The 15848-nt window shown below is 47.3% G+C and overlaps 1 protein-coding gene across 2 annotated transcripts in view; it reads left to right on the top strand.

The window, feature by feature from the left end:
- Window positions 1-14392, top strand: part of LOC109880249 (contactin-1a) — a 33024-nt gene extending 18632 nt beyond the window's left edge. For both annotated transcript variants that reach the window (XM_020472475.2, XM_031815598.1), the window contains exons 10-23: window positions 437-561; window positions 1196-1313; window positions 1561-1711; window positions 2140-2267; window positions 2640-2812; window positions 4072-4363; window positions 4589-4738; window positions 4848-4918; window positions 5301-5553; window positions 11697-11818; window positions 12182-12371; window positions 12466-12587; window positions 12841-12997; window positions 13266-14392. In XM_020472475.2, coding sequence (XP_020328064.2) covers window positions 437-561; window positions 1196-1313; window positions 1561-1711; window positions 2140-2267; window positions 2640-2812; window positions 4072-4363; window positions 4589-4738; window positions 4848-4918; window positions 5301-5553; window positions 11697-11818; window positions 12182-12371; window positions 12466-12587; window positions 12841-12997; window positions 13266-13348 — 2135 coding nt within the window. In that variant the 3' untranslated portion in view covers window positions 13349-14392. The remainder of the gene's footprint in view (window positions 1-436; window positions 562-1195; window positions 1314-1560; window positions 1712-2139; window positions 2268-2639; window positions 2813-4071; window positions 4364-4588; window positions 4739-4847; window positions 4919-5300; window positions 5554-11696; window positions 11819-12181; window positions 12372-12465; window positions 12588-12840; window positions 12998-13265) is intronic.
- Window positions 14393-15848: the final 1456 nt, after the last annotated feature.

Genomic DNA, 15848 nt, shown 5'->3' with positions numbered 1-15848 from the left:
GGGTAAGATACCAAACTCCATCTCTACAGTGTTACAATAAGAGACGAGGGTAAGATACCAAACTCCATCTCTACAGTGTTACAATAAGAGACGAGGGTAAGATACCAGACTCCATCTCTACAGTGTTACAATAAGAGAATAGGGTAAGATACCAAACTCCATCTCTACAGTGTTACAATAAGAGAATAGGGTAAGATACCAAACTCCATCTCTACAGTGTTACAATAAGAGAAGAGGGTAAGATACCAGACTCCATCTCTACAGTGTTACAATAACAGATCTGATATACAGTACGTAGCACTTGCTTCTAACACTTTACATTACAATGTTAGTACCACTAACACTAATATCTGATTTACTGTAAACCAAAACATATACACGGTTTCATTGTAGTGTGTATGTGTTTCAACATTTGAAATTGTGTTTTGATTGACAGCTGCTCCTGAGTGGGCTGTGACCATCAACAACACCCAGAAGGACGTAGGGTCAGAACACACCATGTCCTGTGTAGCTAATGGGAAGCCTGGCCCATACATCCGATGGCTCAAGGATGGATACTCGGTAAAGATGCCTGTCCTCCCCCTGCTGGCTGTCATTCTTTAAAGGGCAACTTCACCGTCAAAATCAAAATTTGACAGATGATCACAAACTCCTTAAAGGGATACATGTATCTACTTTCCCAGAGTCAGATGAACTTGAGGATACCATTTGTATGTCTCTGTGTCCAGTATGAAGGAAGCTAGAGGTAGTTATGAGGGCCAATGCTAACTAGCGTTAGCGCAATGATTGGATGTCTATGGGTCTTTGCTAGAATGCTTTTGTGGTAGGTGTTTTAATTAACACAATTAATGGACATCTGTTGTGTAGATCCACTGTATAAGGATAGTGAAATAAGCTGGACTTGATCTCAATTCAATAGGAAAGTTGGGCACCATCTTATCTAGTACTAATTCAATAGGAAAGATGGGCACCATCTTATCTAGTACTAATTCAATAGGAAAGATTGGCACCATCTTATCTAGTACTAATTCAATAGGAAAGATGGGCACCATCTTATCTAGTACTAATTCAATAGGAAAGATGGGCACCATCTTATCTAGTACTAATTCAATAGGAAAGATGGGCACCATCTTATCTAGTACTAATTCAACCGGAAAGATGGGCACCATCTTATCTAGTACTATTTTTTTCCCAGTATGGTAAAGGTGAGCTGAAATTCTCCAGTCTGACGTTTGAGGACTCTGGGATGTACCAGTGTATCGCTGAGAACTACTGGGGTATCATCTACGCCAGCGCTGAGCTACGTGTCATTGGTGAGTGTATAACACAACCTACCTATGATTGGTTAGTCTGTAACACAAACTACATGTGATTGGTTAGTCTGTGCCCTGAACTGCACCTCATTGGTTCAACGAGCACACCCCCACCGTGTTTATAGTTTTGATTCTGGGAATATAAAAAACGACAGTCATCAACTATAGCAACTACAAAGTTGTCAGTTATACACACAGGCCTCATTGATAGATAATTACATCCAACCACTTCCCTACCCCATCCCAGCTTGTGCCCCGACGTTTGAGTTGAACCCAGTGAAGAAGTATCTTCTAGGAGCTAACAACGGCCGTGTGGTCATAGAGTGTAAGCCCAGAGCTGCCCCCAGACCCAGGTTCACCTGGACCAAGGGAAAAGAAGTGCTCTTCAACAACTCACGGTAAATAAGGATTTCTTTGTGGGAATTTGATTTCAACGTAAAGGCTTTACAAATACAAATGTTTGGTTGATTGATTGGTTGGTTGATTAATTGGTTGTTGGTTGGTTGATTGATTTATTAATTGGTTGTTGGTTGGTTGGTTGGTTGATTGGTTTAGTGATTGATTGGTTGGCTAGTTGATTGATTGGTTGGTTTATTGATTGATTGTTTGGCGGGTTGATTGATTGGTTGGCTTGTTGATTGATTGATTGATTGATTCGTTTATTGATGGATTGATTGGTTGGTTGATTGGTTGGTCGGTTGGTTGGTTGATTTATTGACATCTGAGTTTGTTAATCATCAGAGCAACTGTAGGAGAATCTTGTCAAACATTTGAAAGAAATCCAATACTGTATGGTTGTGAATGGCGTGTTTCCTGCCCTCCATAGTATCTCCATCATGTTTGATGGGAGTCTGGAGATCCTGAATGCCACCAGGAATGATGAGGGGGTGTACACCTGCTTAGCTGAGAATGACAGAGGGAAGGCCAACAGTACAGGGACTCTGACCATCACAGGTATCACTCTCCATCCAGCTTTACACAGCTGTCTAAAATGTGCCCTGGTATTGATCTACCTTGAATGTTCATGTGTAGTTATTGGGGTCGTTGGGGACAGTCAACCATCTGTTGTCTCATTATTTGATCCCATTCTGATTCTGTATTGACACGAGTACTGTTCTTTAAAGCTGGGTCCGTGTACAGCCAGCATAATGTTGCACAGTGTGAGTCAACAGTCTTCTCTACTGTGTGTGTGTGTGTGTGTGTGTGTGTGTGTGTGTGTGTGTGTGTGTGTGTGTGTGTGTGTGTGTGTGTGTGTGTGTGTGTGTGTGTGTGTGTGTGTGTGTGTGTGTGTGTGTGTGTGTGTGTGTGTGTGTGTGTGTGACACAGAGGCGACACAGATCACAGTAGCCCCAGAGGACACTCAGGTGATGGTAGGAGAGGAGGTGCATCTGCAGTGCCAGGCCTCCTTTGACCCCAGTCTGGACATCACCTTCATCTGGTCTCTGGATTTCAGGGTCATCGACTTCTACCTAGAGTGGAAGCACTATGAACGCATCATGGTAGGAGGGATAGCACAAACCAGCAGGGTTGGGGTCAATTCCATATCAGTTCAGTATATTCAGGAAGTACACTGAAATTCACCTGTTTCTCAGGTGATGTACCAGTGTGTGTTTAACCCTGTCTCTCTGTCCATCCAGGATGGTGAGGACAGTGTGGAAGTGTTTAACCCTGTCTCTCTGTCCATCCAGGATGGTGAGGACAGTGTGGAAGTGTTTAACCCTGTCTCTCTGTCCATCCAGGATGGTGAGGACAGTATGGAAGTGTTTAACCCTGTCTCCCTGTCCATCCAGGATGGTGAGGACAGTGTTTAACCCTGTCTCTCTGTCCATCCAGGATGGTGAGGACAGTGTTTAACCCTGTCTTTCTGTCCATCCAGGATGGTGAGGACAGTGTTTAACCCTGTCTCTCTGTCCATCCAGGATGGTGAGGACAGTGTTTAACCCTGTCTCTCTGTCCATCCAGGATGGTGAGGACAGTGTTTAACCCTGTCTCTCTGTCCATCCAGGATCGTGAGGATAGTGTTTAACCCTGTCTCTCTGTCCATCCAGGATCGCGAGGATAGTGTGTGAAGTGTTTAACCCTGTCTCTCTGTCCATCCAGGATGGTGAGGACAGTGTGGAAGTGTTTAACCCTGTCTCTCTGTCCATCCAGGATGGTGAGGACAGTGTGTGAAGTGTTTAACCCTGTCTCTCTGTCCATCCAGGATGGTGAGGACAGTGTGTGAACCCTGTCTCTCTGTCCATCCAGGATGGTGAGGACAGTGTGTGAACCCTGTCTCTCTGTCCATCCAGGATGGTGAGGACAGTGTGTGAACCCTGTCTCTCTGTCCATCCAGGATGGTGAGGACAGTGTTTAACCCTGTCTCTCTGTCCATCCAGGATGGTGAGGACAGTGTTTAACCCTGTCTCTCTGTCCATCCAGGATCGTGAGGATAGTGTTTAACCCTGTCTCTCTGTCCATCCAGGATCGCGAGGATAGTGTGTGAAGTGTTTAACCCTGTCTCTCTGTCCATCCAGGATGGTGAGGACAGTGTGGAAGTGTTTAACCCTGTCTCTCTGTCCATCCAGGATGGTGAGGACAGTGTGGAAGTGTTTAACCCTGTCTCTCTGTCCATCCAGGATGGTGAGGACAGTGTGTGAACCCTGTCTCTCTGTCCATCCAGGATCGTGAGGACAGTGTGTGAAGTGTTTAACCCTGTCTCTCTGTCCATCCAGGATGGTGAGGACAGTGTGTGAACCCTGTCTCTCTGTCCATCCAGGATCGTGAGGACAGTGGAGAGCTGAAGATAATGAATGTCCAGTTGAGACACGAGGGACGCTACACCTGTACAGCCCAGACTGTCGTGGACAACGTCACCGCGTCAGCAGACCTCAAGGTCAAAGGTCTTCCTGCTCCTCCCGGTGGGGTGAGGGTTGAGGAGATCAGGGACACCTCGGTGAAGCTGGTGTGGAACCGAGGGGCCGACCATGGCAACCCCATCCTTGGGTACACCATCCAGACCAGAGACGTCTACGCACTAACTGAAGTGGACTGGAGGGACGCATCCACCTGTAAGTACAGGAGTATACCACCAGAGGGCGGAAGTACTCTACCGCTGACAGCAACAACATGAAAACAGTAGCCTTTAATGCTTAACATACTACTCTCGCTCTATCTCTCTCTCGCTGTCTCTCGTTCTCTCTCTATCTCTCTCTCGCTGTCTCTCGTTCTCTCTCTCTCTCTCTCTAACTCTCTCTCTCTAACTCTCTCTCTCTAACTCTCTCTCTCTCTCTCAGCCCCTACGGCCCTGGATGGCATGTCAGTGATGGCTGATGTTGTGGACCTGTACCCCTGGATGGAGTATGAGTTCAGGGTCTATGCTACTAATGAGTTTGGAGACGGGGAGGCCAGCATCCCTTCAATGAAGATCAAAACCTGGGACGCAGGTAGGGACCAGCCTGGGGCACTTAATGTTGTTGTTGCAAAGAAATGTGTGTGTTTCTGTGTGAGTGTCTAATAACACCTGTTGGAAACACACTCCACTGTGTCTCTCAGTGCCTGTGGTGGCCCCGACCAACGTTGGAGGCTACGGGGGTAAAGATGGAGAGTTGATCATCACATGGACAGTAAGTGTCTGAGTTTCTCTCTTCCCTCTGACACATTTCAACCCTTCTAACCATGTTCTGACCCAGCGTTCTTCAGTCCTGGTTGTGCAGAACTACACGGTCCGCAGGCTGTTGCTCCAGTTAGTCACCAACCCACCTGATCCAATTCATCTATATTTTTTGATTTGTTTTAGTACAACTCTTGTTTTAGTTTCTGTTCTGATGTGCAATGTGCTTTTTTGTCTAAATACACCCACCTGTATTTTGCCATAATGTTTCATACAAAATCTATGGTATCTATTTAAAGTTACTAATGTGGTTTGGTCAGTTTGTAATGTTGTGGGTCTTGATGATTAGGTAAATAACAAGGATGTGATCTTCCTCTGTCATCTTCCATCCATAGCCCGTACAGCCACAGTACTTCTACGGTAAGAAGTTTGGCTACGTTGTGGCCTTCAAGCCTCATGATGATGTTGACTGGTGGTATGAGACCATATCGGACCCAGAGACACGACGCTACGTCCATCGAGACTCCTCTTTCAGGGTCAAGTCGAACGACTTCCAGGTCAGGGAGTTCCAGGTGAAGGTGAAGACGTTTAACTCCAAAGGAGATGGACCCTACAGCCTGTCGACCACTATCTACTACCCACGAGATGGTGAGGGTCGTACTAACCCCTAACCCCTAACCCCACGAGATGGTGAGGGTCATAGTAACCCCTAACCCCACGAGATGGTGAGGGTCATACTAACCCCTAACCCCATGAGATGGTGAGGGTCGTACTAACCCCTAACCCCTAACCCCACGAGATGGTGAGGGTCGTACTAACCCCTAACCCCTAACCCCATGAGATGGTGAGGGTCGTACTAACCCCTAACCCCTAACCCCACGAGATGGTGAGGGTCGTACTAACCCCTAACCCCTAACCCCATGAGATGGTGAGGGTCGTACTAACCCCTAACCCCTAACCCCACGAGATGGTGAGGGTTGTACTAACCCCTAACCCCACGAGATGGTTAGGGTCATACTAACCCCTAACCCTGTGAGATGGTGAGGGTCGTACTAACCCCTAACCCCACGAGATGGTTAGGGTCATACTAACCCCTAACCCTGTGAGATGGTGAGGGTCGTACTAACCCCTAACCCCACGAGATGGTGAGGGTCATAGTAACCCCTAACCCCACGAGATGGTGAGGGTCATACTAACCCCTAACCCCATGAGATGGTAAGGGTCGTACTAACCCCTAACCCCTAACCCCACGAGATGGTGAGGGTCGTACTAACCCCTAACCCCACAAGATGGTTAGGGTCAACCCTGTGAGATGGTGAGGGTCGTACTAACCCCTAACCCCACGAGATGGTGAGGGTCGTACTAACCCCTAACCCCATGAGATGGTGAGGGTCGTACTAACCCCTAACCCCACGAGATGGTGAGGGTCGTACTAACCCCTAACCCCACGAGATGGTGAGGCTCATACTAACCCCTAACCCCTAACCCCGTAAGATGGTGAGGGTCGTACTAACCCCTAACCCCTAACCCCATGAGATGGTGAGGGTCATACTAACCCCTAACCCCACGAGATGGTGAGGGTCGTATAACCCCTAACCCCACAAGATGGTGAGGGTCATACTAACCCCTAACCCCTAACCCCACGAGATGGTGAGGGTCGTACTAACCCCTAACCCCACAAGATGGTTAGGGTCATACTAACCCCTAACCCTGTGAGATGGTGAGGGTCGTACTAACCCCTAACCCCACGAGATGGTGAGGGTCGTACTAACCCCTAACCCCATGAGATGGTGAGGGTCGTACTAACCCCTAACCCCTAACCCCACGAGATGGTGAGGGTCGTACTAACCCCTAACCCCACGAGATGGTGAGGCTCATACTAACCCCTAACCCCTAACCCCGTAAGATGGTGAGGGTCGTACTAACCCCTAACCCCTAACCCCATGAGATGGTGAGGGTCATACTAACCCCTAACCCCACGAGATGGTGAGGGTCGTATAACCCCTAACCCCACAAGATGGTGAGGGTCATACTAACCCCTAACCCCTAACCCCACGAGATGGTGAGGGTCGTACTAACCCCTAACCCCACAAGATGGTTAGGGTCATACTAACCCCTAACCCTGTGAGATGGTGAGGGTCGTACTAACCCCTAACCCCACGAGATGGTGAGGGTCGTACTAACCCCTAACCCCATGAGATGGTGAGGGTCGTACTAACCCCTAACCCCTAACCCCACGAGATGGTGAGGGTCGTACTAACCCCTAACCCCACGAGATGGTGAGGCTCATACTAACCCCTAACCCCTAACCCCGTAAGATGGTGAGGGTCGTACTAACCCCTAACCCCTAACCCCATGAGATGGTGAGGGTCATACTAACCCCTAACCCCACGAGATGGTGAGGGTCGTATAACCCCTAACCCCACAAGATGGTGAGGGTCATACTAACCCCTAACCCCTAACCCCACGAGATGGTGAGGGTCGTACTAACCCCTAACCCCACGAGATGGTGAGGGTCGTACTAACCCCTAACCCCACGAGATGGTGAGGGTCATACTAACCCCTAACCCCACGAGATGGTGAGGGTCATACTAACCCCTAACCCCACAAGATGGTGAGGGTCATACTAACCCCTAACCCCACAAGATGGTGAGGGTCGTACTAACCCCTAACCCCATGAGATGGTGAGGGTCGTACTAACCCCTAACCCCACGAGATGGTGAGGGTCATACTAACCCCACGAGATGGTGAGGGTCATACTAACTCCTAACCCCATGAGATGGTGAGGGTCATACTAACCCCTAGCCCCTAACCCCACGAGATGGTGAGGGTCATACTAGCTGTATGACCACATCCCGGTACAACCCTAACCTCAACCACAACCCTAACCCTAACCTCAACCCTAACCTCAACCCTAACCTCAACCACAACCCTAACCCTAACCTCAACCCTAACCTCAACCCTAACCTCAACCACGACCCTAACCCTAGCCTCAAACCAGAGAAGAACAGCTGAATCCAGGTGGATAGTCAATCTGAAGACCTTGGCTCCACTTGGTCTGCATGGTAAAGAGTAGTATATAGCCTTGACCATGGGAGTCAGTGAGGCCCAATCAGAAGAGCTGGAGGGGTTGCCACCACCAGGAGGAAGTTCAATAAAAAGCAATGGATTTATTGGCCTGCTTATCTTTCATATTTAATGTTCTTATATGAAGCACTTTAACACAGCACTTATTTATGCAGCACTGAATTCCTTAATCCCTTCATCCCTTGGTGTGATTTTAATTATATACTATATTATTTACTTATTCAATTATTTATCTATTCATTTATTGATCCAGCTGATCCACCAAACCGTCATGGGTTTGTCTTCCTCCTGTTGTTGAACCATCATGGGTTTGTCTTCCTCCTGTTGTTGAACCATCACGGGTTTCTCTTACTCCTGTTGAACCATCATGGGTTTGTCTTCCTCCTGTTGAACCATCATGGGTTTGTCTTCCTCCTGTTGTTGAACCATCATGGGTTTGTCTTCCTCCTGTTGTTGAACCATCATGGGTTTGTCTTCCTCCTGTTGTTGAACCATCATGGGTTTGTCTTCCTCCTGTTGAACCATCATGGGTTTGTCTTCCTCCTGTTGTTGAACCATCATGGGTTTGTCTTCCTCCTGTTGTTGAACCATCATGGGTTTGTCTTCCTCCTGTTGTTGAACCATCATGGGTTTGTCTTCCTCCTGTTGTTGAACCATCATGGGTTTGTCTTCCTCCTGTTGTTGAACCATCATGGGTTTGTCTTCCTCCTGTTGTTGAACCATCATGGGTTTGTCTTCCTCCTGTTGTTGAACCATCATGGGTTTGTCTTCCTCCTGTTGAACCATCATGGGTTTGTCTTCCTCCTGTTGTTGAACCATCATGGGTTTGTCTTCCTCCTGTTGTTGAACCATCATGGGTTTGTCTTCCTCCTGTTGTTGAACCATCATGGGTTTGTCTTCCTCCTGTTGTTGAACCATCATGGGTTTGTCTTCCTCCTGTTGTTGAACCATCATGGGTTTGTCTTCCTCCTGTTGTTGAACCATCATGGGTTTGTCTTCCTCCTGTTGAACCATCATGGGTTTTGTCTTCCTCCTGTTGTTGAACCATCATGGGTTTGTCTTCCTCCTGTTGTTGAACCATCATGGGTTTGTCTTCCTCCTGTTGTTGAACCATCATGGGTTTGTCTTCCTCCTGTTGTTGAACCATCATGGGTTTGTCTTCCTCCTGTTGAACCTTCATGGGTTTGTCTTCCTCCTGTTGTTGAACCATCATGGGTTTGTCTTCCTCCTGTTGTTGAACCATCATGGGTTTGTCTTCCTCCTGTTGTTGAACCATCATGGGTTTGTCTTCCTCCTGTTGTTGAACTGTCATGGGTTTGTCTTCCTCCTGTTGAACCGTCATGGGTGACCCCTCGGAGCTCTGGGCCTTTCATGTTCTCACCGGCTCCAGACCGGTCTGATGTACAATATAGAAACAGGGCAGAAAGTTGTAATAGGCCTGTGCAACCCAAAGAAACCCTCTTAAACCTAACCCTAGCCTCAGCCCTAACCCTAGCCTCAGCCCTAACCCTAACCATAGCCTCAGCCCTAACCCTAACCCTCAGCCCTAACCCTAGCCCTAACCCTCAGCCCTATCCCTAACCCTCAGCCCTAACCCTAGCCCTAACCCTCAGCCCTAACCCTCAGCCCTAGCCCTAACCCTCAGCCCTAACCCTAGCCCTCAGCCCTAACCCTAGCCCTAACCCTCAGCCCTAACCCTCAGCCCTAACCCTAGCCCTAACCCTCAGCCCTAACCCTAGCCCTAACCCTCAGCCCTAACCCTAACCCTAGCCCTAACCCTAACCCTAGCCCTAACCCTCAGCCCTAACCCTCAGCCCTAACCCTCAGCCCTAACCCTCAGCCCTAACCCTCAGCCCTAACCCTAGCCCTAACCCTAACCCTCAGCCCTAACCCTCAGCCCTAACCCTAGCCCTAACTCTCAGCCCTAACCCTCAGCCCTAACCCCAACCCCAGCCCTAACCCTCAGCCCTAACCCTCAGCCCTAACCCTCAGCCCTAACCCTCAGCCCTAACCCTAACCCTAGCCCTAACCCTCAGCCCTAACCCCAACCTCAGCCCTAACCCTCAGCCCTAACCCTCAGCCCTAACCCTAACCCTAGCCCTAACCCTCAGCCCTAACCCTAGCCATGGTAAACATGTTCTTTAACCTCTTCTACATGATAGTGTCATGACGTTGCCCTCTTTGGGTACAGCGAGTACCATCCCCCTCTCTCTGTCTCCTACAACTAGGCTGCAGTGGTCAGAGAGGTCGTAAATTCCTGGAGGAGATGATCTCCTCATGGCCACAGTATAGAGACAGAGTTTTCATAGAGATTTCATAGAGAACAAAGGAATTTCTTCCACCTCACAGAACTTGAGGTCCGAACAACATTTATGTTCCGGAGAAGGTATAAAATATTGGTGAAGAATCCAGCTACAAAGCTACAAAAAAATCGAATTGTTGTATAAGATGAATTAGTGAGGATGATACTATTTGTAAAATTGTGTAATGTGATTTTGGACTGTTTAATGAAGGAAACTCCAATTCCCTTTTGAGTTTAACTATATCGGAGGACCGCCCATGAGCCCAGTTAGGGTCGGGCATCCTGGAACAGGCCCTTTTCTGCAACTCCCGAATAAAACCCCAACTTTGAGAATTTCTCAACAGACCATGTTTCTCTCCATTACGAGAGGACAAAGGTTGCAGACCAGCTTACCTCGATAACGAGAGGGCCAAGGTTTGAGACCAGCCTGCTGAATCTTTTAACCATCCCACGTGGTTAAACTCTTAGACTATCGATACCGACAGAATAAGAACAAGTCTTTGATATTAATTATCAAAGACTTGATTAAATTCGGTATCATTGAACGCGAAGAACGACAACTGCCGAAACATCTATCCATAACGACATGAATGAATGTCACTCTGAACTATCCATCCTAACCACGACAGAGAGAGAGAGACGGACAATTCTACAAAAGAAACAAACTTTTCAGCAGAGATCCTGACGACACACTGAGCGTAAATATATATATTGATTGCAATTATTCCTGAATGAGTGAGCGTTTATGTTCAAAGGATAAGCATTTCAGTTGTTACAATTATCAACTGTGTGTTGTCTTAACTCAGTCAACCCCCACTTCCACATTGTCTAACAAGCCGCCGTGCCGGTTTAGCCCACTAGGGAACATCCCCCTATCATTTCTTGTAACCATATTTACTTTGTTTATTTGTGTGTGCACTTCTGTGATTGTTTAGTTAGTTAATAAATAAATAAATGATTTAAGACAATTGATGTATGGATGACTCATAGTAAAGACTGGGTTCGTGCAGATAACCAACAATTTACGACATTTGGAATGAGACTAACGTGAGGTAAAATAAATCATTCATTAATCAGAAGACTATTGATCAGATGTGAAAATATTCAAAAAGTTATATTAGAACAATTATAACTTTGTAATCTGAATATTTTCCTTGGTGCCCTGACTTCCTAGTTAATTACAGTCACATGATTAATTAGTTAATCGCGTTATACTAATTACAGAGAATCTTTGATAAAAACTAAAAGTCTTCATTTAATGATAGTAAAGACATAACAATAGGCAGCCTTTACAAGTTTCTCTCAATCTGATCTACCCCAATCCCTCTCTCTCTCTCTCTCCCCCCCTCCCTCCCTCTCCCCCCCCCCCCCCCCTCTCTCCCTCCCTCCCTCCCCCCACTAGTCCCCTCTGAGTCTCCTACAGATGTATACTCCAGGCCTGTCTCGTCCCATGAAGCTCTGGTCTGGTGGATACCAGTCATGGACACTGGTACCGGCCTTCAGCAGTACATAGATGGATACCAGGTCTGTTGCTCTTTAAAGTTCCTGGATGTCTAGTGATGTTCATGATTTATGGGGAAGGACACATTTTCCTGGTCAGATTACGAATGATGGTCTGGTTAAGTGATCAGGAAAAACACATCTCACTGGGCACAGACGTCAGTTCAACATCTAGTTGATTCAACTGGTTTTTGCCCAGTGGGATGGCCCTTCTCATGAGACTCTAACAAATAAAATACCTTGTGTTCAACTGTGGCTTCCTTGCCAGCCTGACGTGAAAGAAGAATAGGTCTCTGTGTGAGGAACTGGTGAACATTTTGATTGGATCACCAGTTTTGGTTCAAATTGATTGACACCTGCTCTGACCAATCCCGGCTTTCTGACCAGGTGAAGTACTGGAGGAAGTATGACGATACAGAGCCGGGGGCCAATCGAATCTTTGTGCCCGCCTCCATGAACCAGACCAGGCTGGAGAACATGCTGCCAGACTCCCACTACCTCATCGAGGTCAGAGCCTACAACGGAGCCGGTGTCGGCCCTCCCAGCGAACACTGCGAGATGTTCACCAAGAGAGCACGTAAGACCAGATGCCAAAACCACACTGGAATTCCATATACAGCACATGTCTATTGTAGGTGATCCCATTGAGATGAATATTCTATTCTTTGCAGCTCCAAGTGTGGCTCCCCAAATGTGGCGTTACATCAGCTACTCTGGCAAGTGGCTGTACGTGTGGTGGCACCACATCTCCTACGACTGGTTTGGCAATGAGTCCTTCCCACTATATTATAAGGTATTTAAAGGCATTTTGTTTTGTTTCATTTGAATCTTGCAGCAACAGGTGTGATCCAGTTGAGCCTGTGGAAATAAGTGTCCTGAGAAGACAAGAAATCCTCTCCTCTCCTCTCCTCTCCTCTCCTCTCCTCTCCTCTCCTCTCCTCTCCTCTCCTCTCCTCTCCTCTCCTCTCCTCTCCTCTCCTCTCCTCTCCTCTCCTCTCCTCTCCTCTCCTCTCCTCTCCTCTCCTCTCCTCTCCTCTCCTCTCCAGGTGATGTTCAGGAAGACTGGCTACATCACAGGGCCGATCTACATGACGGGCTGGCACTTCATTGACTTCCCCATGCCCCAGGTAGGGGACTACGAGCTGGAGGTCAGAGGTCGCTATGAGGGTGGAGACGGCCCCATCAGGAAGATCAGGCTTCAGGGTAAGTAAGGGACAGATGGGTCTACTGGTTAGTATCTGGTTGGGGAATTGAAGGGCCGTGTCAATTTGTGGGTGAATCTCAAAAGTATTTTCCTCGATTCCTTGATTATTTGATTCCTCTCTCCTCACCTTGTTCTCAAAACATCAGAGGGAAAGGAGGAGAGCATCGGAGGAGAAGATCTGAGGAGGAATATACTTTTGAGTGTGTTTGTTGTCCAGACAGTGTCTTACCCAGCATGCCCCTTACCATGTCCCCTCCCCTCCTCCAGGTAAGGCGTCTTTCCTGAGACCCACTCTCAGTCTGGCCGCCATGCTACTGCTGGCCCTGTGCATCGTGGGATTGGGGATATAGAGACCCAGGACATGTCTGGGTGGACTGTGGGAGGTTTGACAGAAACAACTCTCACATCAACTTCCTACATCTCCTTAAGGACGTCCAATCTTTCCTCAACCTCTTACTGTCTGTATGTCTTCCCTCAACAAAACAGAGCACCGTGTCACCATACAGAATGACCTGCCTAGCTGTACAATCTACGAACGTTACTCTACTGTAAGACATCCAAGAAATCCTTTCTGATTTATTTATTGAACAGGTACTGAAGGAATTGAACGGGTACAAAAGAGGAATAGAGTTTTTTTTCAATATGCCTTATGATGAATCATATTGTACAATCTTCCCAACATATTCTAGACCGAAATGTATAAGACAATGACGGACTGTAATCAACACTACACTGTATGAGGTTTGTAATGAGTGAACTGTAAAGGAATGATCAGAGTAAGATTGTATGTAGCTCAGACACCAACTACACAGCCTCTTCCTCCCCTTGACTCACCCAGCTGTTTGGATATTTAGTTTCCACACGTTTGCCATTTCAAGACGACACTAGATTAGAAGTAATGTGTGTTTATGTTTGATTGGTTCGTTGGAGAATCCTTTTAATGTTTCTGTATTGGTGCTGCTGTGAAAATAGATATTTAGTTTAGTTTCCTTTTCTGTTTATTTATCTCTTCAGATTCGTACACACACACACACACTCGGCTCATATGGATATCGCTATAACCAACTCTGCAGAGATTGCTAGCTTTGAATGCTATTCTTTCTTACACTGTACTATACCACACCGTTAATTAGCTTCGTATTCATAGTGAATTCTGTCTTCTAGATGCGCAAGCTAAAGCCATATCGCTTCGACAATGCCTCGGTATTTAGGCTTGTCCCGATTTTTGCACTGACGATGGCAGAATGTTTTAACAGAATGGTAACAAGAAATCAGGGTTGAAGAATATTGATGTGCTGCTGTTTTATTTTATTATAGGATTTGTTTTCCCTTGCTATGTATACGAGGATCATGCTGTAAACTCATTAAATAGAATACACATGAATGCTCCAGGATTGTAAGTATCATGTGAGCGTCACTAAATCTTGAGGTTTATTTGTTGTATTACTTTCATGATGCCACCAGAGGGCAGCATTCCTTCATTTTACTTTATTTACAGGTTGCAGCCACTCATTTTTTTATTTTTTTATTTTACCTTTATTTAACCAGGCAAGTCAGTTAAGAACACATTCTTATTTTCAATGACGGCCTGGGAACAGTGGGTTAACTGCCTGTTCAGGGGCAGAACGACAGATTTGTACCTTGTCAGCTCGGGGGTTTGAACTCACAACCTTCCGGTTACTAGCCCAATGCTCTAACCACTAAGCTACGCTGCCGCCCCCTTCATCTATGAAGACCTTCTGCCAATCAATGTGAAAGGTGCGTCAGTACCTCTCGAGTGGACCTTTAGCAGTCCTTACAGACCAGTACCTGTGGAGTGGACCTGTAGCAGTCCTTTAATAGACCAGTACCTGTGGAGTGGACCTGTAGCAGTCCTTACAGACCAGTACCTGTGGAGTGGACCTTTAGCATTCCTTATAGACCAGTACCTGTGGAGTGGACCTGTAGCAGTCCTTATAGAGCAGTACCTGTGGAGTGGACCTGTAGCAGTCCTTACAGACCAGTACCTGTGGAGTGGACCTTTAGCAGTCCTTACAGACCAGTACCTGTGGAGTGGACCTTTAGCAGTCCTTACAGAGCAGTACCTGTGGAGTGGACCTTTAGCAGTCCTTATAGACCAGTACCTGTGGAGTGGACCTGTAGCAGTCCTTTAATAGACCAGTACCTGTGGAGTGGACCTGTAGCAGTCCTTACAGAGCAGTACCTGTGGAGTGGACCTTTAGCAGTCCTTACAGAGCAGTACCTGTGGAGTTGACCTGTAGCAGTCCTTACAGACCAGTACCTGTGGAGTTGACCTTTAGCAGTCCTTACAGACCAGTACCTGTGGAGTGGACCTGTAGCAGTCCTTACAGAGCAGTACCTGTGGAGTGGACCTGTAGCAGTCCTTATAGACCAGTACCTGTGGAGTGGACCTGTAGCAGTCCTTACAGACCAGTACCTGTGGAGTGGACCTGTAGCAGTCCTTACAGAGCAGTACCTGTGGAGTGGACCTTTAGCAGTCCTTACAGACCAGTACCTGTGGAGTGGACCTTTAGCAGTCCTTAGAGAGCAGTACCTGTGGAGTTGACCTGTAGCAGTCCTTACAGACCAGTACCTGTGGAGTGGACCTGTAGCAGTCCTTACAGACCAGTACCTGTGGAGTGGACCTATAGCAGTCCTTACAGAGCAGTACCTGTGGAGTGGACCTGTAGCAGTCCTTACAGACCAGTACCTGTGGAGTGGACCTGTAGCAGTCCTTACAGACCAGTACCTGTGGAGTGGACCTTTAGCAGTCCTTACAGACCAGTACCTGTGGAGTGGACCTTTAGCAGTCCTTAGAGAGCAGTACCTGTGGAGTTGACCTGTAGCAGT

Source organism: Oncorhynchus kisutch, unplaced genomic scaffold (genome assembly GCF_002021735.2).
Source record: "Oncorhynchus kisutch isolate 150728-3 unplaced genomic scaffold, Okis_V2 Okis09a-Okis19a_hom, whole genome shotgun sequence".
NCBI classification, from domain to species: Eukaryota; Metazoa; Chordata; class Actinopteri; order Salmoniformes; family Salmonidae; genus Oncorhynchus; species Oncorhynchus kisutch.
Note: the sequence above shows the minus strand (reverse complement) of the source record. Positions and strands in the feature narration are given on the sequence as shown.